Source organism: Phytophthora ramorum (assembly GCF_020800215.1).
Source record: "Phytophthora ramorum isolate Pr-102 chromosome Unknown Phyram_PR-102_s0020, whole genome shotgun sequence".
In the NCBI taxonomy this organism is placed as follows: domain Eukaryota; phylum Oomycota; class Peronosporomycetes; order Peronosporales; family Peronosporaceae; genus Phytophthora; species Phytophthora ramorum.
In genome coordinates, this window is record NW_027150666.1 from 129,466 (window position 1) to 153,673 (window position 24,208).

General features: G+C 55.4%; 8 protein-coding genes across 8 annotated transcripts; 4 read left to right on the forward strand and 4 right to left on the reverse strand.

The window, feature by feature from the left end:
* Window positions 1-1,175: 1,175 nt before the first annotated feature.
* Window positions 1,176-1,439, forward strand: KRP23_14099 (uncharacterized protein; the record flags this gene model as incomplete). The annotated part of the gene is made up of 1 exon (XM_067884889.1): window positions 1,176-1,439. One exon carries the CDS (start codon window positions 1,176-1,178, stop codon window positions 1,437-1,439), a length of 264 nt encoding a protein of 87 aa, XP_067737653.1.
* A 115-nt stretch (window positions 1,440-1,554) lies between these two features.
* Window positions 1,555-1,854, reverse strand: KRP23_14100 (putative aminopeptidase NPEPL1; the record flags this gene model as incomplete). Its single annotated transcript, XM_067884890.1, has 1 exon — window positions 1,555-1,854. One exon carries the CDS (start codon window positions 1,852-1,854, stop codon window positions 1,555-1,557), a length of 300 nt encoding a protein of 99 aa, XP_067737654.1.
* Window positions 1,855-7,794: 5,940 nt separating this feature from the next.
* On the forward strand, window positions 7,795-8,058 carry KRP23_14101 (uncharacterized protein; the record flags this gene model as incomplete). The annotated part of the gene is made up of 1 exon (XM_067884892.1): window positions 7,795-8,058. The coding sequence occupies one exon, from the start codon at window positions 7,795-7,797 to the stop codon at window positions 8,056-8,058; it is 264 nt and encodes an 87-aa protein (XP_067737655.1).
* Window positions 8,059-8,173: 115 nt separating this feature from the next.
* Window positions 8,174-8,473, reverse strand: KRP23_14102 (putative aminopeptidase NPEPL1; the record flags this gene model as incomplete). Its single annotated transcript, XM_067884893.1, has 1 exon — window positions 8,174-8,473. One exon carries the CDS (start codon window positions 8,471-8,473, stop codon window positions 8,174-8,176), a length of 300 nt encoding a protein of 99 aa, XP_067737656.1.
* A 5,939-nt stretch (window positions 8,474-14,412) lies between these two features.
* On the forward strand, window positions 14,413-14,676 carry KRP23_14103 (uncharacterized protein; the record flags this gene model as incomplete). The annotated part of the gene is made up of 1 exon (XM_067884894.1): window positions 14,413-14,676. One exon carries the CDS (start codon window positions 14,413-14,415, stop codon window positions 14,674-14,676), a length of 264 nt encoding a protein of 87 aa, XP_067737657.1.
* Window positions 14,677-14,783: 107 nt separating this feature from the next.
* KRP23_14104 (putative aminopeptidase NPEPL1) lies at window positions 14,784-15,083 on the reverse strand (the record flags this gene model as incomplete). Its single annotated transcript, XM_067884895.1, has 1 exon — window positions 14,784-15,083. The coding sequence occupies one exon, from the start codon at window positions 15,081-15,083 to the stop codon at window positions 14,784-14,786; it is 300 nt and encodes a 99-aa protein (XP_067737658.1).
* A 5,889-nt stretch (window positions 15,084-20,972) lies between these two features.
* Window positions 20,973-21,236, forward strand: KRP23_14105 (uncharacterized protein; the record flags this gene model as incomplete). Its single annotated transcript, XM_067884896.1, has 1 exon — window positions 20,973-21,236. The coding sequence occupies one exon, from the start codon at window positions 20,973-20,975 to the stop codon at window positions 21,234-21,236; it is 264 nt and encodes an 87-aa protein (XP_067737659.1).
* Window positions 21,237-21,343: 107 nt separating this feature from the next.
* KRP23_14106 (putative aminopeptidase NPEPL1) lies at window positions 21,344-21,643 on the reverse strand (the record flags this gene model as incomplete). Its single annotated transcript, XM_067884897.1, has 1 exon — window positions 21,344-21,643. One exon carries the CDS (start codon window positions 21,641-21,643, stop codon window positions 21,344-21,346), a length of 300 nt encoding a protein of 99 aa, XP_067737660.1.
* Between the last annotated feature and the right edge of the window lie 2,565 nt (window positions 21,644-24,208).

A 24,208-nucleotide genomic window follows, 5' to 3' on the forward strand; every position in this document is an offset into this window, starting at 1 on the left:
GATGGAGCAGCTGCTGTCTGACAAGAAGGTCGGCTCACGTGTGCACGCTGCTACTTGAGTCTCCAGTGCCACCTGAGCAACCACATTACCAACACCGGATCCAATACTTAAGTACCCAGAAATATGTCGGTGGCCTTCAATCGCGGTAGAACAGAGAACATCGCAGTCACTCCCAATCAATAATTATAATAATTTACCACTTTGAACCCTTAACGTAGTCACTTGCCCTTTGTCAAATGCCGGCTGTCTCGCTGGGGGAAACAACCTCATATTCGTTCACTGAGAAAACCTACCACTTCCGTCCAAGCATGAGCGCCGACACGTCTCGTAAAAGGCTTCAGCAAAAGTACAAGAGCAAGCAGCGAGCAAAGCACGACAGCATGCGCGCCAAGTGCGAGGCGGTGGGCGTCCAGTACGACGGGAACTGCGTCGGATTCTCTTTTGCTGATCCTCACCTGCAGCCCGTGTCCGTGCATGGTAACCCGATGGTCAGTGACCTTGTGCGTTCAGCGTACTTTCGGAACCAAGTTGCGCAAGAAGCAGAGCGCGGAGGTGTCCATGTGGTAGATCTCGAATGGGGCTCGATGGTGCTAAACCCGACCGTGGCGTCCAGCGAGACGCGCGTGAGGGAATGGCGTGAAGAAGCAGTCTCCAAGGACCTCCTCTTGCCGCAGGTCATAATACCGGTTCGAGAAGGTGCCAACAGCGGTAGAGCAAAACTCCTCGAGCAGATACAAAAACTATCAGCCCCCCCCACGGTAGTCGAAGAAGAAGTGGTGCCTCCACCAACGCAACAAGCCACGGGTATGGCAGAGATAATGAGAGCGATGAAGCAGTTTCGAAGCGACCTGGCCAGCCAGGGAACCGAGATCAAGGCTCTCAAAACAGCGAACCTCGCGCTGCAGAAAACCAACGATGCGCAGCAGAAAACCAACGATGCGCAGCAGAAAACCAACGATGAACTGCGCCAAACCATCGATGAACTGCGCCAAACCATCGATGCGCAGCAGAAAACCAACGATGCGCAGCAGAAAACCAACGATGAACTGCGCCAAGCCAACGATGAACTGCAGACTACAATCTGGAAGTTGGAAACGAAAATCACTGACCAGGGCCGTGCTATCCAAAATCTGATAGCTTCCAAGGCCAATTCCCAAGACGTGGTACTACGGCAAATGCTGGAGCTCTACCGTGATAAACTTGTGCAGGAACGTGTCCCTGAAAGCATTACGACCCTCGTCGAGAAGATGCAGTACCTTCGCAGAACCCTAACGGATGAGTTCGAGAAGTGGGTTTTGGATGAGTACAAGGTGGTCTCCAAACGGATCCGTGGCACTCCCTCTGTGGCCGAGATGAGAGATGCCATCCGTCATCGTGAAACAGCTAGCAACGAGATGTACCAGGAGCTGTTTGACCACGTGGAAGCCTTGGCTTCTTGAGTCAATAAGGCTTTCACTAGACCAAATTGGCAAAGTTCGTAGCTAGACTGAAACATCCAAGTTTGATCGCCTCCTCCGTCTTACAGTTCCTTGTAAACTAGTCGGCGACGAACCCTCAACGGTGTTTGACAATGAAATACCCGGCACACGACACCTGTCCATTGGCGCGGTTCATGTCCGCGTTCTTCATGTCCGCCACCGTGCTCTTGAACTCGAGGCGGTGGAGCTCGGGCGCGTACGGCATCGGATGCACCCGTTCGCCCGACACTTTCCCAGCCTTGGCAACCAGGGTCTCAAGCTCTCCGTCGCTCGTGTAGATGGCACAGATGCGGTGCCATCTACACACGGTCACCTTGGGGGCGTGGGCCACGCCGTCAGCCAGCACCAGGTGTCCTCCCGCGTCCATGTTGATCATCACTTGCCTCAGTACATGAAAAGCACGTCATCCACACGCGGGGGCTCGGGCCCATCGACTTCTCCGCCACGCAGAGCACCACATGCAGTGATGGGCTGTCCGTTGTGTTGTTGACTTGAGACGCCGGCTCGAATCTCGCCAAGACCGACCGTCGCAACGCCCACACAAAGCTGGCCGTCTTAACGAACAAACCTCCTGTGTCGAAGATGATGCCCTTACGCGTCCGAGTACAGTTCATTAGGCGGGGCGTCCACGAATCTCGTAGCCCGTTGGATGGCGTCGGCCGTGTGCTGCACGAGCGTCGTCTCGTCACTCGAGAGCGGCGTTTGGTACACCACCTCGAGCTTGTCCGGTTTGGTCTCCGTTACGGGCAGACCGTTCGTTCGCAGCAGCTTGTGCTCGTACAGCGGAGCCGCGCGCGCCACGGCTGCACCGGCCGCGAACCACGTGTCGCTGTGCCCTGGTAGCATGCGCACCACGAGCACCACGTCGTCCTGCTCTTGCTGGTCTCTCTTGGTCACCAACTGGCTGTGGCTCTTGACGAAGGACGCGATGGCGTGCGGCCGCGCGAAGCTGTTGGAACGCGAGACCTGCGTCGGCAGCGCGTGCAGCGTCACGGGCAACGCGTCGACGCTCGACTCGCGACTCAGTAGCAGCTCGGACGTGGCGCCGCTGTCTGCGCTGGGCCGCAGCGTGTGCAGCGCGTGCTGCAGCAGCTGCGGGTTGGCACCTGCGAACGTGGCGGAGGCCTTGACCAGCGTCTGCTGCAAGAAGCTGTCGGCCGCGCCTTGGGTCTGGAGCGTCTCGAGGGACCCGACGACGAGCACGCGGTTGACGCGCTTTTGCAGCGAGGAGAGGGCGGCGAAGCGCACCATTGGACTGGGTTAAGGGACTTGTCTGCTTGGGTGTCGATTGGAGACTGACGAGGATATCGACACGGAGGAATGCAAAGCGGTGGGGACGGAGGACAGAAACCTTGAAGAGGGTGAGAGAGATACAATGGAAAGTGTTGTAGGGGTGACACACCGTCGAGGGGAAGATGTAAACGAACGCGATAGAGAAGGGGGCGGATGAGTGTGTTTTTCGCGTGGTTATTGCTTTGCATGGCGGGGTTGGAGCGACTTGGCCATGGCCGCGAGCTGCTCCAGAGCCTGCGATCGATGGGGATGGTTAGAAACTGGTTAGAAGACGGCACGTTCGCGGCAGACAATGGGCACTTACCATAGCGTAACATTGCGTCGCGACCAGGTAGTCCTGTGCCTCGAGAGAGGTCGACAAACTGTCGCCAGCTCTACACGTAGGAGATCGTAGAGACTGTGTGAGGTTGAGTCCACGTGATACCATGGGTAGGTAGGCTTGCGTACGTGTGAAGCAACCGCTCGACGTGGTCCAGTTGTCGAAGAGATGACTGGTAGGTTGCTACTGGCTTGGTTTGGAGATTGCTGGTTGGACGAGAATCCTGGGCTTGACTGGGTGAACACATCGTCCGTAGCTGAATGTCGAATCGCTCTTGCTCATGCGAAAGCCACTGCTCCTGCACATGGCGAATATCTCTATCCAGTGCTTGAGAAACATCTTGCTTTGGTCGAATTTGTACGCGATGTACATTCTGTACAAGTGAGAGGGTACTCGTGTTCTCTGGCGTTTGATTCCGCTGCAGTTCTAGCACGCTTGGTGCGTCGTAGTCGGTCTGCCGGTAGATGATAAATTGTCAGCATTGACCACATTGGTTAACTTACCACAGGTGAGTTCCGTACCAGTGGTATATCATTCGAAGCACTGCGAGATTTTGCGGGCACGAGGGAAGCTAGAACTCGCCGCCGCCCATATCCCCTCGAGTTTGTCATCTATCGCAGCACACACCATGCCATGCATGAGCTTTGTGTCTATTAGCTATAATAGAAAGTCTATTCGAGGATAACTAGTTTCACCCAGTCTGGTTCATCGCATTTCAGTCAAGGAGAGCTCAAACCATCCAAGAAGCTTCGTAAAACTTATACAGATTGACGGTACTGTCAAGTGAGCACATACAAAATACAGCACTGCTGAAATGGACATCGACACCAGTGCGCAGCTCGAGAATTGAACAGTCAAGTATACGTCGAGGTGGTTGACGTGGTGGAACGACACTCCGTGTTTGATTTCCCAATGCAGGATCTCTTCCAGCTCTCGCACACCAACTCGCTGTGCTGGCACCAATTTGCACGGACGAAGGACTGGGAGCGGCAGTTGCCATGCGATACGAAGCAGAAAGCGACGACGCATTGCATCGACTCCAAACTTGAAACTAAATGGTTGCTGGAATGCTGGCACAGCGTGCACAAATACGTGTCCAACGCGTCTGCAGGCAGCGCTTCTAAGCGTTGCAGTGGCAGTGCTGCTTTCCCAGGTCGATGCAAATGAACCGGTGCAACTTGGACAGGCGATGCAGCCGCGTGGCCAACACTACATACTACGTAACCTACTGGCCAAGGCGACTTCAACTTGTTGGTACGTTGCATCTAGAATAGTGCAGCATCTGCGCAACTTAATGTTTCTTATGTGGGCCACACTCGCCTTCCGCCTTTTAATCCGTCACTTCCTATTCAGCCGCGAAGTCGTCCCTGTCATCATGATCGGTGACTTCGAGTACGTGCAGCAGCGCGTGGCGCTCCAGGTGGACGTCATGCGGCGCCACGTGACAGGCGTGGCCGAGGTGGTGCTGGCGCCCAGGGCCGCTGAATTGCGCGTGTTGCGGCTTCATGCTCGGCAGTTGCGCGTGCGTACGGTGCACATTGATGGAGTACAGGCCAATTTCGAGCAACTGAACTTCTTGGGCGAGGTCGTGGACGAGAGCTACCGGGACCTGGCCACGTTTGACCTCTTCTACCGAGGCGCCATCGTCGCGTCTAAAGAGGGGGAACTCATCGTGGAAGTCCCGAGGGACGTGACGTTCCAGGAGGACGAGGAGGACGCCGAGGACTCGAGCAACTTAAGCGACCCCCAGGACGAGGACGAACACGACGAAGAGACAGAAGTGGGTACTCACAAAGAACAAAAGTTGGTACTGGACGCCTGGGACCTGGACCGTCTCCCCAAGAGCTCCACGGGCTACAAAGCTGTAGTAGTGAGGGTCGAGTACGACATTGACGAGCCCAGTGGCGGTTTGAGGTTTGTGCTGCCAGATGAACTGTACCAACCCAAGAGAAGTCCCCATATGTACACTTATTGTGGACCTTTTGGCGGTCTCTGTGACGGAGCTCGCTCCTGGATGCCCTGCAGAGACACTTTGAGGGACGCCTGCACGTTCCGCATTGAGTTGACGGTGCCGGACTGGTGTGTGGCCGTGTGCAGTGGCCAAATGGTGCAGCAGGTGCTGAATCCAGAGGTGGATGCGGACGGAGTGCAGTGGCGCACGTTCCGCTACGTGGTGAACCCCAAGACGAACTGCTCGTCCATTGGGTTTGCAGTGGGACCTTTCAGATTGTACGTGCCGCCCGAGATGCCCCGGATGACGCACTTTGCACTGCCAGAATGTTTTGAAGATCTTGTGCACTGCACGTCCAAGTTGGCGTCAACGATGACGTATTTTGAGCGAGCGCTGGGAGCTTCGTACCCGTTTAAGACGTACCAGCAGGTGTTTGTGGAGGACCTGCCGGACCAGCTGCAGTACATTGCAGGAGGAGCTGTCTTGGACCAGAATCTGCTGCACGGACCTCGGATTATTGATCGTGAACTGCCGTCGCACTTGGCACAGGTGAAGGCGCTTGTTGGTAGCTGGATTGGCGGCGCAGTTGGAATTCAGAGCACTAAGGATGCCTGGGTGCTGATTGGTGTCATTGGCCACCTGGTGAACACGTACGTTCGCTCGATTTACGACGAGGAGGAGTATGGATATCGCATCCAGTTAGCGATGGATGCACTGACAACCATTGAGCTTACGACCGACCAGCAGTCTCCTGCGTTACACTCATCCGAAGTGGACGTGTATTCTGAATATGATCCGCTGACGCTGACGTTGCTCGAGGTGAAGGCCCCGCTTGTGCTCCACATGATTGAGCAGCGCGTGGGCCCAAAGCACTTAAGCATCGCTATCCAGCGTGCTGTATCTGGTGGGGGAGCAGGAGCAACTAACGGCACGAGTGGAGGTGGCGATGCATCTGCGCCTAATGGTGATGGAAACAAAGATGAAGAGGCAAGCAAGGCTAACGACGACAAGAAGAGTGGCGGACGTGATGGTGATGATGATGGAGGTGATACTGGTGGTGAAAGTGTTAATGCTGGTGCAGCTGGAAAGCCTTCCGGGGACTCAGCTCCGTCTGAGCCTCTGACGACCTTATCGTTTCTAAAGACGGTGAAAACAATCGCAGGCGCTTCTGGCCAGGACCTCACGAAGGCGTTTCTGACATCATGGATTGTAGAGCCTGGAATGCCTTTTCTCACGGTCGGGTACTGGTACAACCGTAAGCAGACCCAAGCCGAAGTAGTCCTGCAGCAGGAAATTCCTCCTGGTGGGAAGCTTTATACTGGCCCGATTTCCATCACGATCGTCGAGGATACGAGCGAGTACAGCTATCAGAAACGTATTGAGCACAAGCGGCACAAGTTTGATTCCCCGTGCCACTCGAAGGTCCGAAAGAAACGACGAAAGCGCCAGGGACTTGCAGACCCAGACGACTCAGTGTCCGTCGGTGGTCCTGGGATGGGTCTGAATGATACACCTGAAGATCGACACAGGTTGTGCGTGGTTGCGGCATGTGGTAATGCACCCACCAGACTTCAACTGGATGGAGCAGCTGCTGTCTGACAAGAAGGTCGGCTCACGTGTGCACGCTGCTACTTGAGTCTCCAGTGCCACCTGAGCAACCACATTACCAACACCGGATCCAATACTTAAGTACCCAGAAATATGTCGGTGGCCTTCAATCGCGGTAGAACAGAGAACATCGCAGTCACTCCCAATCAATAATTATAATAATTTACCACTTTGAACCCTTAACGTAGTCACTTGCCCTTTGTCAAATGCCGGCTGTCTCGCTGGGGGAAACAACCTCATATTCGTTCACTGAGAAAACCTACCACTTCCGTCCAAGCATGAGCGCCGACACGTCTCGTAAAAGGCTTCAGCAAAAGTACAAGAGCAAGCAGCGAGCAAAGCACGACAGCATGCGCGCCAAGTGCGAGGCGGTGGGCGTCTAGTACGACGGGAACTGCGTCGGATTCTCTTTTGCTGATCCTCACCTGCAGCCCGTGTCCGTGCATGGTAACCCGATGGTCAGTGACCTTGTGCGTTCAGCGTACTTTCGGAACCAAGTTGCGCAAGAAGCAGAGCGCGGAGGTGTCCATGTGGTAGATCTCGAATGGGGCTCGATGGTGCTAAACCCGACCGTGGCGTCCAGCGAGACGCGCGTGAGGGAATGGCGTGAAGAAGCAGTCTCCAAGGACCTCCTCTTGCCGCAGGTCATAATACCGGTTCGAGAAGGTGCCAACAGCGGTAGAGCAAAACTCCTCGAGCAGATACAAAAACTATCAGCCCCCCCCACGGTAGTCGAAGAAGAAGTGGTGCCTCCACCAACGCAACAAGCCACGGGTATGGCAGAGATAATGAGAGCGATGAAGCAGTTTCGAAGCGACCTGGCCAGCCAGGGAACCGAGATCAAGGCTCTCAAAACAGCGAACCTCGCGCTGCAGAAAACCAACGATGCGCAGCAGAAAACCAACGATGAACTGCGCCAAACCAACGATGCGCAGCAGAAAACCATCGATGAACTGCGCCAAACCATCGATGAACTGCGCCAAACCATCGATGAACTGCGCCAAACCATCGATGAACTGCGCCAAACCAACGATGCGCAGCAGACTACAATCTGGAAGTTGGAAACGAAAATCACTGACCAGGGCCGTGCTATCCAAAATCTGATAGCTTCCAAGGCCAATCCCCAAGACGTGGTACTACGGCAAATGCTGGAGCTCTACCGTGATAAACTTGTGCAGGAACGTGTCCCTGAAAGCATTACGACCCTCGTCGAGAAGATGCAGTACCTTCGCAGAACCCTAACGGATGAGTTCGAGAAGTGGGTTTTGGATGAGTACAAGGTGGTCTCCAAACGGATCCGTGGCACTCCCTCTGTGGCCGAGATGAGAGATGCCATCCGTCATCGTGCAACAGCTAGCAACGAGATGTACCAGGAGCTGTTTGACCACGTGGAAGCCTTGGCTTCTTGAGTCAATAAGGCTTTCATTAGACCAAATTGGCAAAGTTCGTAGCTAGACTGAAACATCCAAGTTTGATCGCCTCCTCCGTCTTACAGTTCCTTGTAAACTAGTCGGCGACGAACCCTCAACGGTGTTTGACAATGAAATACCCGGCACACGACACCTGTCCATTGGCGCGGTTCTTGACCGCGTTCTTCATGTCCGCCACCGTGCTCTTGAACTCGAGGCGGTGGAGCTCGGGCGCGTACGGCATCGGATGCACCCGTTCGCCCGACACTTTCCCAGCCTTGGCAACCAGGGTCTCAAGCTCTCCGTCGCTCGTGTAGATGGCACAGATGCGGTGCCATCTACACACGGTCACCTTGGGGGCGTGGGCCACGCCGTCAGCCAGCACCAGGTGTCCTTCCGCGTCCATGTTGATCATCACTTGCCTCAGTACATGAAAAGCACGTCATCCACACGCGGGGGCTCGGGCCCATCGACTTCTCCGCCACGCAGAGCACCACATGCAGTGATGGGCTGTCCGTTGTGTTGTTGACTTGAGACGCCGGCTCGAATCTCGCCAAGACCGACCGTCGCAACGCCCACACAAAGCTGGCCGTCTTAACGAACAAACCTCCTGTGTCGAAGATGATGCCCTTACGCGTCCGAGTACAGTTCATTAGGCGGGGCGTCCACGAATCTCGTAGCCCGTTGGATGGCGTCGGCCGTGTGCTGCACGAGCGTCGTCTCGTCACTCGAGAGCGGCGTTTGGTACACCACCTCGAGCTTGTCCGGTTTGGTCTCCGTTACGGGCAGACCGTTCGTTCGCAGCAGCTTGTGCTCGTACAGCGGAGCCGCGCGCGCCACGGCTGCACCGGCCGCGAACCACGTGTCGCTGTGCCCTGGTAGCATGCGCACCACGAGCACCACGTCGTCCTGCTCTTGCTGGTCTCTCTTGGTCACCAACTGGCTGTGGCTCTTGACGAAGGACGCGATGGCGTGCGGCCGCGCGAAGCTGTTGGAACGCGAGACCTGCGTCGGCAGCGCGTGCAGCGTCACGGGCAACGCGTCGACGCTCGACTCGCGACTCAGTAGCAGCTCGGACGTGGCGCCGCTGTCTGCGCTGGGCCGCAGCGTGTGCAGCGCGTGCTGCAGCAGCTGCGGGTTGGCACCTGCGAACGTGGCGGAGGCCTTGACCAGCGTCTGCTGCAAGAAGCTGTCGGCCGCGCCTTGGGTCTGGAGCGTCTCGAGGGACCCGACGACGAGCACGCGGTTGACGCGCTTTTGCAGCGAGGAGAGGGCGGCGAAGCGCACCATTGGACTGGGTTAAGGGACTTGTCTGCTTGGGTGTCGATTGGAGACTGACGAGGATATCGACACGGAGGAATGCAAAGCGGTGGGGACGGAGGACAGAAACCTTGAAGAGGGTGAGAGAGATACAATGGAAAGTGTTGTAGGGGTGACACACCGTCGAGGGAAGATGTAAACGAACGCGATAGAGAAGGGGGCGGATGAGTGTGTTTTTCGCGTGGTTATTGCTTTGCATGGCGGGGTTGGAGCGACTTGGCCATGGCCGCGAGCTGCTCCAGAGCCTGCGATCGATGGGGATGGTTAGAAACTGGTTAGAAGACGGCACGTTCGCGGCAGACAATGGGCACTTACCATAGCGTAACATTGCGTCGCGACCAGGTAGTCCTGTGCCTCGAGAGAGGTCGACAAACTGTCGCCAGCTCTACACGTAGGAGATCGTAGAGACTGTGTGAGGTTGAGTCCACGTGATACCATGGGTAGGTAGGCTTGCGTACGTGTGAAGCAACCGCTCGACGTGGTCCAGTTGTCGAAGAGATGACTGGTAGGTTGCTACTGGCTTGGTTTGGAGATTGCTGGTTGGACGAGAATCCTGGGCTTGACTGGGTGAACACATCGTCCGTAGCTGAATGTCGAATCGCTCTTGCTCATGCGAAAGCCACTGCTCCTGCACATGGCGAATATCTCTATCCAGTGCTTGAGAAACATCTTGCTTTGGTCGAATTTGTACGCGATGTACATTCTGTACAAGTGAGAGGGTACTCGTGTTCTCTGGCGTTTGATTCCGCTGCAGTTCTAGCACGCTTGGTGCGTCGTAGTCGGTCTGCCGGTAGATGATAAATTGTCAGCATTGACCACATTGGTTAACTTACCACAGGTGAGTTCCGTACCAGTGGTATATCATTCGAAGCACTGCGAGATTTTGCGGGCACGAGGGAAGCTAGAACTCGCCGCCGCCCATATCCCCTCGAGTTTGTCATCTATCGCAGCACACACCATGCCATGCATGAGCTTTGTGTCTATTAGCTATAATAGAAAGTCTATTCGAGGATAACTAGTTTCACCCAGTCTGGTTCATCGCATTTCAGTCAAGGAGAGCTCAAACCATCCAAGAAGCTTCGTAAAACTTATACAGATTGACGGTACTGTCAAGTGAGCACATACAAAATACAGCACTGCTGAAATGGACATCGACACCAGTGCGCAGCTCGAGAATTGAACAGTCAAGTATACGTCGAGGTGGTTGACGTGGTGGAACGACACTCCGTGTTTGATTTCCCAATGCAGGATCTCTTCCAGCTCTCGCACACCAACTCGCTGTGCTGGCACCAATTTGCACGGACGAAGGACTGGGAGCGGCAGTTGCCATGCGATACGAAGCAGAAAGCGACGACGCATTGCATCGACTCCAAACTTGAAACTAAATGGTTGCTGGAATGCTGGCACAGCGTGCACAAATACGTGTCCAACGCGTCTGCAGGCAGCGCTTCTAAGCGTTGCAGTGGCAGTGCTGCTTTCCCAGGTCGATGCAAATGAACCGGTGCAACTTGGACAGGCGATGCAGCCGCGTGGCCAACACTACATACTACGTAACCTACTGGCCAAGGCGACTTCAACTTGTTGGTACGTTGCATCTAGAATAGTGCAGCATCTGCGCAACTTAATGTTTCTTATGTGGGCCACACTCGCCTTCCGCCTTTTAATCCGTCACTTCCTATTCAGCCGCGAAGTCGTCCCTGTCATCATGATCGGTGACTTCGAGTACGTGCAGCAGCGCGTGGCGCTCCAGGTGGACGTCATGCGGCGCCACGTGACAGGCGTGGCCGAGGTGGTGCTGGCGCCCAGGGCCGCTGAATTGCGCGTGTTGCGGCTGCATGCTCGGCAGTTGCGCGTGCGTACGGTGCACATTGATGGAGTACAGGCCAATTTCGAGCAGCTTAACTTCTTGGGCGAGGTCGTGGACGAGAGCTACCGGGACCTGGCCACGTTTGACCTCTTCTACCGAGGCGCCATCGTCGCGTCTAAAGAGGGGGAACTCATCGTGGAAGTCCCGAGGGACGTGACGTTCCAGGAGGACGAGGAGGACGCCGAGGACTCGAGCAACTTAAGCGACCCCCAGGACGAGGACGAACACGACGAAGAGACAGAAGTGGGTACTCACAAAGAACAAAAGTTGGTACTGGACGCCTGGGACCTGGACCGTCTCCCCAAGAGCTCCACGGGCTACAAAGCTGTAGTAGTGAGGGTCGAGTACGACATTGACGAGCCCGGTGGCGGTTTGAGGTTTGTGCTGCCAGATGAACTGTACCAACCCAAGAGAAGTCCCCATATGTACACTTATTGTGGACCTTTTGGCGGTCTCTGTGACGGAGCTCGCTCCTGGATGCCCTGCAGAGACACTTTGAGGGACGCCTGCACGTTCCGCATTGAGTTGACGGTGCCGGACTGGTGTGTGGCCGTGTGCAGTGGCCAAATGGTGCAGCAGGTGCTGAATCCAGAGGTGGATGCGGACGGAGTGCAGTGGCGCACGTTCCGCTACGTGGTGAACCCCAAGACGAACTGCTCGTCCATTGGGTTTGCAGTGGGACCTTTCAGATTGTACGTGCCGCCCGAGATGCCCCGGATGACGCACTTTGCACTGCCAGAATGTTTTGAAGATCTTGTGCACTGCACGTCCAAGTTGGCGTCAACGATGACGTATTTTGAGCGAGCGCTGGGAGCTTCGTACCCGTTTAAGACGTACCAGCAGGTGTTTGTGGAGGACCTGCCGGACCAGCTGCAGTACATTGCAGGAGGAGCTGTCTTGGACCAGAATCTGCTGCACGGACCTCGGATTATTGATCGTGAACTGCCGTCGCACTTGGCACAGGTGAAGGCGCTTGTTGGTAGCTGGATTGGCGGCGCAGTTGGAATTCAGAGCACTAAGGATGCCTGGGTGCTGATTGGTGTCATTGGCCACCTGGTGAACACGTACGTTCGCTCGATTTACGACGAGGAGGAGTATGGATATCGCATCCAGTTAGCGATGGATGCACTGACAACCATTGAGCTTACGACCGACCAGCAGTCTCCTGCGTTACACTCATCCGAAGTGGACGTGTATTCTGAATATGATCCGCTGTCGCTGACGTTGCTCGAGGTGAAGGCCCCGCTTGTGCTCCACATGATTGAGCAGCGCGTGGGCCCAAAGCACTTAAGCATCGCTATTCAGCGTGCTGTATCTGGTGGGGGAGCAGGAGCAACTAACGGCACGAGTGGAGGTGGCGATGCATCTGCGCCTAATGGTGATGGAAACAAAGATGAAGAGGCAAGCAAGGCTAACGACGACAAGAAGAGTGGCGGACGTGATGGTGATGATGATGGAGGTGATACTGGTGGTGAAAGTGTTAATGCTGGTGCAGCTGGAAAGCCTTCCGGGGACTCAGCTCCGTCTGAGCCTCTGACGACCTTATCGTTTCTAAAGACGGTGAAAACAATCGCAGGCGCTTCTGGCCAGGACCTCACGAAGGCGTTTCTGACATCATGGATTGTAGAGCCTGGAATGCCTTTTCTCACGGTCGGGTACTGGTACAACCGTAAGCAGACCCAAGCCGAAGTAGTCCTGCAGCAGGAAATTCCTCCTGGTGGGAAGCTTTATACTGGCCCGATTTCCATCACGATCGTCGAGGATACGAGCGAGTACAGCTATCAGAAACGTATTGAGCACAAGCGGCACAAGTTTGATTCCCCGTGCCACTCGAAGGTCCGAAAGAAACGACGAAAGCGCCAGGGACTTGCAGACCCAGACGACTCAGTGTCCGTCGGTGGTCCTGGGATGGGTCTGAATGATACACCTGAAGATCGACACAGGTTGTGCGTGGTTGCGGCATGTGGTAATGCACCCACCAGACTTCAACTGGATGGAGCAGCTGCTGTCTGACAAGAAGGTCGGCTCACGTGTGCACGCTGCTACTTGAGTCTCCAGTGCCACCTGAGCAACCACATTACCAACACCGGATCCAATACTTAAGTACCCAGAAATATGTCGGTGGCCTTCAATCGCGGTAGAACAGAGAACATCGCAGTCACTCCCAATCAATAATTATAATAATTTACCACTTTGAACCCTTAACGTAGTCACTTGCCCTTTGTCAAATGCCGGCTGTCTCGCTGGGGGAAACAACCTCATATTCGTTCACTGAGAAAACCTACCACTTCCGTCCAAGCATGAGCGCCGACACGTCTCGTAAAAGGCTTCAGCAAAAGTACAAGAGCAAGCAGCGAGCAAAGCACGACAGCATGCGCGCCAAGTGCGAGGCGGTGGGCGTCTAGTACGACGGGAACTGCGTCGGATTCTCTTTTGCTGATCCTCACCTGCAGCCCGTGTCCGTGCATGGTAACCCGATGGTCAGTGACCTTGTGCGTTCAGCGTACTTTCGGAACCAAGTTGCGCAAGAAGCAGAGCGCGGAGGTGTCCATGTGGTAGATCTCGAATGGGGCTCGATGGTGCTAAACCCGACCGTGGCGTCCAGCGAGACGCGCGTGAGGGAATGGCGTGAAGAAGCAGTCTCCAAGGACCTCCTCTTGCCGCAGGTCATAATACCGGTTCGAGAAGGTGCCAACAGCGGTAGAGCAAAACTCCTCGAGCAGATACAAAAACTATCAGCCCCCCCCACGGTAGTCGAAGAAGAAGTGGTGCCTCCACCAACGCAACAAGCCACGGGTATGGCAGAGATAATGAGAGCGATGAAGCAGTTTCGAAGCGACCTGGCCAGCCAGGGAACCGAGATCAAGGCTCTCAAAACAGCGAACCTCGCGCTGCAGAAAACCAACGATGCGCAGCAGAAAACCAACGATGAACTGCGCCAAACCAACGATGCGCAGCAGAAAACCATCGATGAACTGCGCCAAACCATCGATGAACTGCGCCAAACCATCGATGAACTGCGCCAAACCATCGATGAACTGCGCCAAACCAACGATGCGCAGCAGACTACAATCTGGAAGTTGGAAACGAAAATCACTGACCAGGGCCGTGCTATCCAAAATCTGATAGCTTCCAAGGCCAATCCCCAAGACGTGGTACTACGGCAAATGCTGGAGCTCTACCGTGATAAACTTGTGCAGGAACGTGTCCCTGAAAGCATTACGACCCTCGTCGAGAAGATGCAGTACCTTCGCAGAACCCTAACGGATGAGTTCGAGAAGTGGGTTTTGGATGAGTACAAGGTGGTCTCCAAACGGATCCGTGGCACTCCCTCTGTGGCCGAGATGAGAGATGCCATCCGTCATCGTGCAACAGCTAGCAACGAGATGTACCAGGAGCTGTTTGACCACTTGGCTCCTTCGAGTCAATAAGGCTTTCACTAGACCAAATTGGCAAAGTTCGTAGCTAGACTGAAACATCCAAGTTTGATCGCCTCCTCCGTCTTACAGTTCCTTGTAAACTAGTCGGCGACGAACCCTCAACGGTGTTTGACAATGAAATACCCGGCACACGACACCTGTCCATTGGCGCGGTTCTTGACCGCGTTCTTCATGTCCGCCACCGTGCTCTTGAACTCGAGGCGGTGGAGCTCGGGCGCGTACGGCATCGGATGCACCCGTTCGCCCGACACTTTCCCAGCCTTGGCAACCAGGGTCTCAAGCTCTCCGTCGCTCGTGTAGATGGCACAGATGCGGTGCCATCTACACACGGTCACCTTGGGGGCGTGGGCCACGCCGTCAGCCAGCACCAGGTGTCCTTCCGCGTCCATGTTGATCATCACTTGCCTCAGTACATGAAAAGCACGTCATCCACACGCGGGGGCTCGGGCCCATCGACTTCTCCGCCACGCAGAGCAGTGATGGGCTGTCCGTTGTGTTGTTGACTTGAGACGCCGGCTCGAATCTCGCCAAGACCGACCGTCGCAACGCCCACACAAAGCTGGCCGTCTTAACGAACAAACCTCCTGTGTCGAAGATGATGCCCTTACGCGTCCGAGTACAGTTCATTAGGCGGGGCGTCCACGAATCTCGTAGCCCGTTGGATGGCGTCGGCCGTGTGCTGCACGAGCGTCGTCTCGTCACTCGAGAGCGGCGTTTGGTACACCACCTCGAGCTTGTCCGGTTTGGTCTCCGTTACGGGCAGACCGTTCGTTCGCAGCAGCTTGTGCTCGTACAGCGGAGCCGCGCGCGCCACGGCTGCACCGGCCGCGAACCACGTGTCGCTGTGCCCTGGTAGCATGCGCACCACGAGCACCACGTCGTCCTGCTCTTGCTGGTCTCTCTTGGTCACCAACTGGCTGTGGCTCTTGACGAAGGACGCGATGGCGTGCGGCCGCGCGAAGCTGTTGGAACGCGAGACCTGCGTCGGCAGCGCGTGCAGCGTCACGGGCAACGCGTCGACGCTCGACTCGCGACTCAGTAGCAGCTCGGACGTGGCGCCGCTGTCTGCGCTGGGCCGCAGCGTGTGCAGCGCGTGCTGCAGCAGCTGCGGGTTGGCACCTGCGAACGTGGCGGAGGCCTTGACCAGCGTCTGCTGCAAGAAGCTGTCGGCCGCGCCTTGGGTCTGGAGCGTCTCGAGGGACCCGACGACGAGCACGCGGTTGACGCGCTTTTGCAGCGAGGAGAGGGCGGCGAAGCGCACCATTGGACTGGGTTAAGGGACTTGTCTGCTTGGGTGTCGATTGGAGACTGACGAGGATATCGACACGGAGGAATGCAAAGCGGTGGGGACGGAGGACAGAAACCTTGAAGAGGGTGAGAGAGATACAATGGAAAGTGTTGTAGGGGTGACACACCGTCGAGGGGAAGATGTAAACGAACGCGATAGAGAAGGGGGCGGATGAGTGTGTTTTTCGCGTGGTTATTGCTTTGCATGGCGGGGTTGGAGCGACTTGGCCATGGCCGCGAGCTGCTCCAGAGCCTGCGATCGATGGGGATGGTTAGAAACTGGTTAGAAGACGGCACGTTCGCGGCAGACAATGGGCACTTACCATAGCGTAACATTGCGTCGCGACCAGGTAGTCCTGTGCCTCGAGAGAGGTCGACAAACTGTCGCCAGCTCTACACGTAGGAGATCGTAGAGACTGTGTGAGGTTGAGTCCACGTGATACCATGGGTAGGTAGGCTTGCGTACGTGTGAAGCAACCGCTCGACGTGGTCCAGTTGTCGAAGAGATGGTTGGTAGGTTGCTACTGGCTTGGTTTGGAGACTGCTGGTTGGACGAGAATCCTGGGCTTGACTGGGTGAACACATCGTCCGTAGCTGAATGTCGAATCGCTCTTGCTCATGCGAAAGCCACTGCTCCTGCACATGGCGAATATCTCTATCCAGTGCTTGAGAAACATCTTGCTTTGGTCGAATTTGTACGCGATGTACATTCTGTACAAGTGAGAGGGTACTCGTGTTCTCTGGCGTTTGATTCCGCTGCAGTTCTAGCACGCTTGGTGCGTCGTAGTCGGTCTGCCGGTAGATGATAAATTGTCAGCATTGACCACATTGGTTAACTTACCACAGGTGAGTTCCGTACCAGTGGTATATCATTCGAAGCACTGCGAGATTTTGCGGGCACGAGGGAAGCTAGAACTCGCCGCCGCCCATATCCCCTCGAGTTTGTCATCTATCGCAGCACACACCATGCCATGCATGAGCTTTGTGTCTATTAGCTATAATAGAAAGTCTATTCGAGGATAACTAGTTTCACCCAGTCTGGTTCATCGCATTTCAGTCAAGGAGAGCTCAAACCATCCAAGAAGCTTCGTAAAACTTATACAGATTGACGGTACTGTCAAGTGAGCACATACAAAATACAGCACTGCTGAAATGGACATCGACACCAGTGCGCAGCTCGAGAATTGAACAGTCAAGTATACGTCGAGGTGGTTGACGTGGTGGAACGACACTCCGTGTTTGATTTCCCAATGCAGGATCTCTTCCAGCTCTCGCACACCAACTCGCTGTGCTGGCACCAATTTGCACGGACGAAGGACTGGGAGCGGCAGTTGCCATGCGATACGAAGCAGAAAGCGACGACGCATTGCATCGACTCCAAACTTGAAACTAAATGGTTGCTGGAATGCTGGCACAGCGTGCACAAATACGTGTCCAACGCGTCTGCAGGCAGCGCTTCTAAGCGTTGCAGTGGCAGTGCTGCTTTCCCAGGTCGATGCAAATGAACCGGTGCAACTTGGACAGGCGATGCAGCCGCGTGGCCAACACTACATACTACGTAACCTACTGGCCAAGGCGACTTCAACTTGTTGGTACGTTGCATCTAGAATAGTGCAGCATCTGCGCAACTTAATGTTTCTTATGTGGGCCACACTCGCCTTCCGCCTTTTAATCCGTCACTTCCTATTCAGCCGCGAAGTCGTCCCTGTCATCATGATCGGTGACTTCGAGTACGTGCAGCAGCGCGTGGCGCTCCAGGTGGACGTCATGCGGCGCCACGTGACAGGCGTGGCCGAGGTGGTGCTGGCGCCCAGGGCCGCTGAATTGCGCGTGTTGCGGCTGCATGCTCGGCAGTTGCGCGTGCGTACGGTGCACATTGATGGAGTACAGGCCAATTTCGAGCAGCTTAACTTCTTGGGCGAGGTCGTGGACGAGAGCTACCGGGACCTGGCCACGTTTGACCTCTTCTACCGAGGCGCCATCGTCGCGTCTAAAGAGGGGGAACTCATCGTGGAAGTCCCGAGGGACGTGACGTTCCAGGAGGACGAGGAGGACGCCGAGGACTCGAGCAACTTAAGCGACCCCCAGGACGAGGACGAACACGACGAAGAGACAGAAGTGGGTACTCACAAAGAACAAAAGTTGGTACTGGACGCCTGGGACCTGGACCGTCTCCCCAAGAGCTCCACGGGCTACAAAGCTGTAGTAGTGAGGGTCGAGTACGACATTGACGAGCCCAGTGGCGGTTTGAGGTTTGTGCTGCCAGATGAACTGTACCAACCCAAGAGAAGTCCCCATATGTACACTTATTGTGGACCTTTTGGCGGTCTCTGTGACGGAGCTCGCTCCTGGATGCCCTGCAGAGACACTTTGAGGGACGCCTGCACGTTCCGCATTGAGTTGACGGTGCCGGACTGGTGTGTGGCCGTGTGCAGTGGCCAAATGGTGCAGCAGGTGCTGAATCCAGAGGTGGATGCGGACGGAGTGCAGTGGCGCACGTTCCGCTACGTGGTGAACCCCAAGACGAACTGCTCGTCCATTGGGTTTGCAGTGGGACCTTTCAGATTGTACGTGCCGCCCGAGATGCCCCGGATGACGCACTTTGCACTGCCAGAATGTTTTGAAGATCTTGTGCACTGCACGTCCAAGTTGGCGTCAACGATGACGTATTTTGAGCGAGCGCTGGGAGCTTCGTACCCGTTTAAGACGTACCAGCAGGTGTTTGTGGAGGACCTGCCGGACCAGCTGCAGTACATTGCAGGAGGAGCTGTCTTGGACCAGAATCTGCTGCACGGACCTCGGATTATTGATCGTGAACTGCCGTCGCACTTGGCACAGGTGAAGGCGCTTGTTGGTAGCTGGATTGGCGGCGCAGTTGGAATTCAGAGCACTAAGGATGCCTGGGTGCTGATTGGTGTCATTGGCCACCTGGTGAACACGTACGTTCGCTCGATTTACGACGAGGAGGAGTATGGATATCGCATTCAGTTAGCGATGGATGCACTGACAACCATTGAGCTTACGACCGACCAGCAGTCTCCTGCGTTACACTCATCCGAAGTGGACGTGTATTCTGAATATGATCCGCTGTCGCTGACGTTGCTCGAGGTGAAGGCCCCGCTTGTGCTCCACATGATTGAGCAGCGCGTGGGCCCAAAGCACTTAAGCATCGCTATCCAGCGTGCTGTATCTGGTGGGGGAGCAGGAGCAACTAACGGCACGAGTGGAGGTGGCGATGCATCTGCGCCTAATGGTGATGGAAACAAAGATGAAGAGGCAAGCAAGGCTAACGACGACAAGAAGAGTGGCGGACGTGATGGTGATGATGATGGAGGTGATACTGGTGGTGAAAGTGTTAATGCTGGTGCAGCTGGAAAGCCTTCCGGGGACTCAGCTCCGTCTGAGCCTCTGACGACCTTATCGTTTCTAAAGACGGTGAAAACAATCGCAGGCGCTTCTGGCCAGGACCTCACGAAGGCGTTTCTGACATCATGGATTGTAGAGCCTGGAATGCCTTTTCTCACGGTCGGGTACTGGTACAACCGTAAGCAGACCCAAGCCGAAGTAGTCCTGCAGCAGGAAATTCCTCCTGGTGGGAAGCTTTATACTGGCCCGATTTCCATCACGATCGTCGAGGATACGAGCGAGTACAGCTATCAGAAACGTATTGAGCACAAGCGGCACAAGTTTGATTCCCCGTGCCACTCGAAGGTCCGAAAGAAACGACGAAAGCGCCAGGGACTTGCAGACCCAGACGACTCAGTGTCCGTCGGTGGTCCTGGGATGGGTCTGAATGATACACCTGAAGATCGACACAGGTTGTGCGTGGTTGCGGCATGTGGTAATGCACCCACCAGACTTCAACTGGATGGAGCAGCTGCTGTCTGACAAGAAGGTCGGCTCACGTGTGCACGCTGCTACTTGAGTCTCCAGTGCCACCTGAGCAACCACATTACCAACACCGGATCCAATACTTAAGTACCCAGAAATATGTCGGTGGCCTTCAATCGCGGTAGAACAGAGAACATCGCAGTCACTCCCAATCAATAATTATAATAATTTACCACTTTGAACCCTTAACGTAGTCACTTGCCCTTTGTCAAATGCCGGCTGTCTCGCTGGGGGAAACAACCCCATATTCGTTCACTGAGAAAACCTACCACTTCCGTCCAAGCATGAGCGCCGACACGTCTCGTAAAAGGCTTCAGCAAAAGTACAAGAGCAAGCAGCGAGCAAAGCACGACAGCATGCGCGCCAAGTGCGAGGCGGTGGGCGTCCAGTACGACGGGAACTGCGTCGGATTCTCTTTTGCCGATCCTCACCTGCAGCCCGTGTCCGTGCATGGTAACCCGATGGTCAGTGACCTTGTGCGTTCAGCGTACTTTCGGAACCAAGTTGCGCAAGAAGCAGAGCGCGGAGGTGTCCATGTGGTAGATCTCGAATGGGGCTCGATGGTGCTAAACCCGACCGTGGCGTCCAGCGAGACGCGCGTGAGGGAATGGCGTGAAGAAGCAGTCTCCAAGGACCTCCTCTTGCCGCAGGTCATAATACCGGTTCGAGAAGGTGCCAACAGCGGTAGAGCAAAACTCCTCGAGCAGATACAAAAACTATCAGCCTCCCCCACGGTAGTCGAAGAAGAAGTGGTGCCTCCACCAACGCAACAAGCCACGGGTATGGCAGAGATAATGAGAGCGATGAAGCAGTTTCGAAGCGACCTGGCCAGCCAGGGAACCGAGATCAAGGCTCTCAAAACAGCGAACCTCGCGCAGCAGAAAACCAACGATGCGCAGCAGAAAACCAACGATGCGCAGCAGAAAACCAACGATGCGCAGCAGAAAACCATCGATGCGCAGCAGAAAACCAACGATGAACTGCGCCAAGCCAACGATGAACTGCAGACTACAATCTGGAAGTTGGAAACGAAAATCACTGACCAGGGCCGTGCTATCCAAAATCTGATAGCTTCCAAGGCCAATTCCCAAGACGTGGTACTACGGCAAATGCTGGAGCTCTACCGTGATAAACTTGTGCAGGAACGTGTCCCTGAAAGCATTACGACCCTCGTCGAGAAGATGCAGTACCTTCGCAGAACCCTAACGGATGAGTTCGAGAAGTGGGTTTTGGATGAGTACAAGGTGGTCTCCAAACGGATCCGTGGCACTCCCTCTGTGGCCGAGATGAGAGATGCCATCCGTCATCGTGCAACAGCTAGCAACGAGATGTACCAGGAGCTGTTTGACCACTTGGCTCCTTCGAGTCAATAAGGCTTTCACTAGACCAAATTGGCAAAGTTCGTAGCTAGACTGAAACATCCAAGTTTGATCGCCTCCTCCGTCTTACAGTTCCTTGTAAACTAGTCGGCGACGAACTCTCAACGGTGTTTGACAATGAAATACCCGGCACACAACACCTGTCCATTGGCGCGGTTCTTGACCGCGTTCTTCATGTCCGCCACCGTGCTCTTGAACTCGAGGCGGTGGAGCTCGGGCGCGTACGGCATCGGATGCACCCGTTCGCCCGACACTTTCCCAGCCTTGGCAACCAGGGTCTCAAGCTCTCCGTCGCTCGTGTAGATGGCACAGATGCGGTGCCATCTACACACGGTCACCTTGGGGGCGTGGGCCACGCCGTCAGCCAGCACCAGGTGTCCTCCCGCGTCCATGTTGATCATCACTTGCCTCAGTACATGAAAAGCACGTCATCCACACGCGGGGGCTCGGGCCCATCGACTTCTCCGCCACGCAGAGCAGTGATGGGCTGTCCGTTGTGTTGTTGACTTGAGACGCCGGCTCGAATCTCGCCAAGACCGACCGTCGCAACGCCCACACAAAGCTGGCCGTCTTAACGAACAAACCTCCTGTGTCGAAGATGATGCCCTTACGCGTCCGAGTACAGTTCATTAGGCGGGGCGTCCACGAATCTCGTAGCCCGTTGGATGGCGTCGGCCGTGTGCTGCACGAGCGTCGTCTCGTCACTCGAGAGCGGCGTTTGGTACACCACCTCGAGCTTGTCCGGTTTGGTCTCCGTTACGGGCAGACCGTTCGTTCGCAGCAGCTTGTGCTCGTACAGCGGAGCCGCGCGCGCCACGGCTGCACCGGCCGCGAACCACGTGTCGCTGTGCCCTGGTAGCATGCGCACCACGAGCACCACGTCGTCCTGCTCTTGCTGGTCTCTCTTGGTCACCAACTGGCTGTGGCTCTTGACGAAGGACGCGATGGCGTGCGGCCGCGCGAAGCTGTTGGAACGCGAGACCTGCGTCGGCAGCGCGTGCAGCGTCACGGGCAACGCGTCGACGCTCGACTCGCGACTCAGTAGCAGCTCGGACGTGGCGCCGCTGTCTGCGCTGGGCCGCAGCGTGTGCAGCGCGTGCTGCAGCAGCTGCGGGTTGGCACCTGCGAACGTGGCGGAGGCCTTGACCAGCGTCTGCTGCAAGAAGCTGTCGGCCGCGCCTTGGGTCTGGAGCGTCTCGAGGGACCCGACGACGAGCACGCGGTTGACGCGCTTTTGCAGCGAGGAGAGGGCGGCGAAGCGCACCATTGGACTGGGTTAAGGGACTTGTCTGCTTGGGTGTCGATTGGAGACTGACGAGGATATCGACACGGAGGAATGCAAAGCGGTGGGGACGGAGGACAGAAACCTTGAAGAGGGTGAGAGAGATACAATGGAAAGTGTTGTAGGGGTGACACACCGTCGAGGGGAAGATGTAAACGAACGCGATAGAGAAGGGGGCGGATGAGTGTGTTTTTCGCGTGGTTATTGCTTTGCATGGCGGGGTTGGAGCGACTTGGCCATGGCCGCGAGCTGCTCCAGAGCCTGCGATCGATGGGGATGGTTAGAAACTGGTTAGAAGACGGCACGTTCGCGGCAGACAATGGGCACTTACCATAGCGTAACATTGCGTCGCGACCAGGTAGTCCTGTGCCTCGAGAGAGGTCGACAAACTGTCGCCAGCTCTACACGTAGGAGATCGTAGAGACTGTGTGAGGTTGAGTCCACGTGATACCATGGGTAGGTAGGCTTGCGTACGTGTGAAGCAACCGCTCGACGTGGTCCAGTTGTCGAAGAGATGGTTGGTAGGTTGCTACTGGCTTGGTTTGGAGACTGCTGGTTGGACGAGAATCCTGGGCTTGACTGGGTGAACACATCGTCCGTAGCTGAATGTCGAATCGCTCTTGCTCATGCGAAAGCCACTGCTCCTGCACATGGCGAATATCTCTATCCAGTGCTTGAGAAACATCTTGCTTTGGTCGAATTTGTACGCGATGTACATTCTGTACAAGTGAGAGGGTACTCGTGTTCTCTGGCGTTTGATTCCGCTGCAGTTCTAGCACGCTTGGTGCGTCGTAGTCGGTCTGCCGGTAGATGATAAATTGTCAGCATTGACCACATTGGTTAACTTACCACAGGTGAGTTCCGTACCAGTGGTATATCATTCGAAGCACTGCGAGATTTTGCGGGCACGAGGGAAGCTAGAACTCGCCGCCGCCCATATCCCCTCGAGTTTGTCATCTATCGCAGCACACACCATGCCATGCATGAGCTTTGTGTCTATTAGCTATAATAGAAAGTCTATTCGAGGATAACTAGTTTCACCCAGTCTGGTTCATCGCATTTCAGTCAAGGAGAGCTCAAACCATCCAAGAAGCTTCGTAAAACTTATACAGATTGACGGTACTGTCAAGTGAGCACATACAAAATACAGCACTGCTGAAATGGACATCGACACCAGTGCGCAGCTCGAGAATTGAACAGTCAAGTATACGTCGAGGTGGTTGACGTGGTGGAACGACACTCCGTGTTTGATTTCCCAATGCAGGATCTCTTCCAGCTCTCGCACACCAACTCGCTGTGCTGGCACCAATTTGCACGGACGAAGGACTGGGAGCGGCAGTTGCCATGCGATACGAAGCAGAAAGCGACGACGCATTGCATCGACTCCAAACTTGAAACTAAATGGTTGCTGGAATGCTGGCACAGCGTGCACAAATACGTGTCCAACGCGTCTGCAGGCAGCGCTTCTAAGCGTTGCAGTGGCAGTGCTGCTTTCCCAGGTCGATGCAAATGAACCGGTGCAACTTGGACAGGCGATGCAGCCGCGTGGCCAACACTACATACTACGTAACCTACTGGCCAAGGCGACTTCAACTTGTTGGTACGTTGCATCTAGAATAGTGCAGCATCTGCGCAACTTAATGTTTCTTATGTGGGCCACACTCGCCTTCCGCCTTTTAATCCG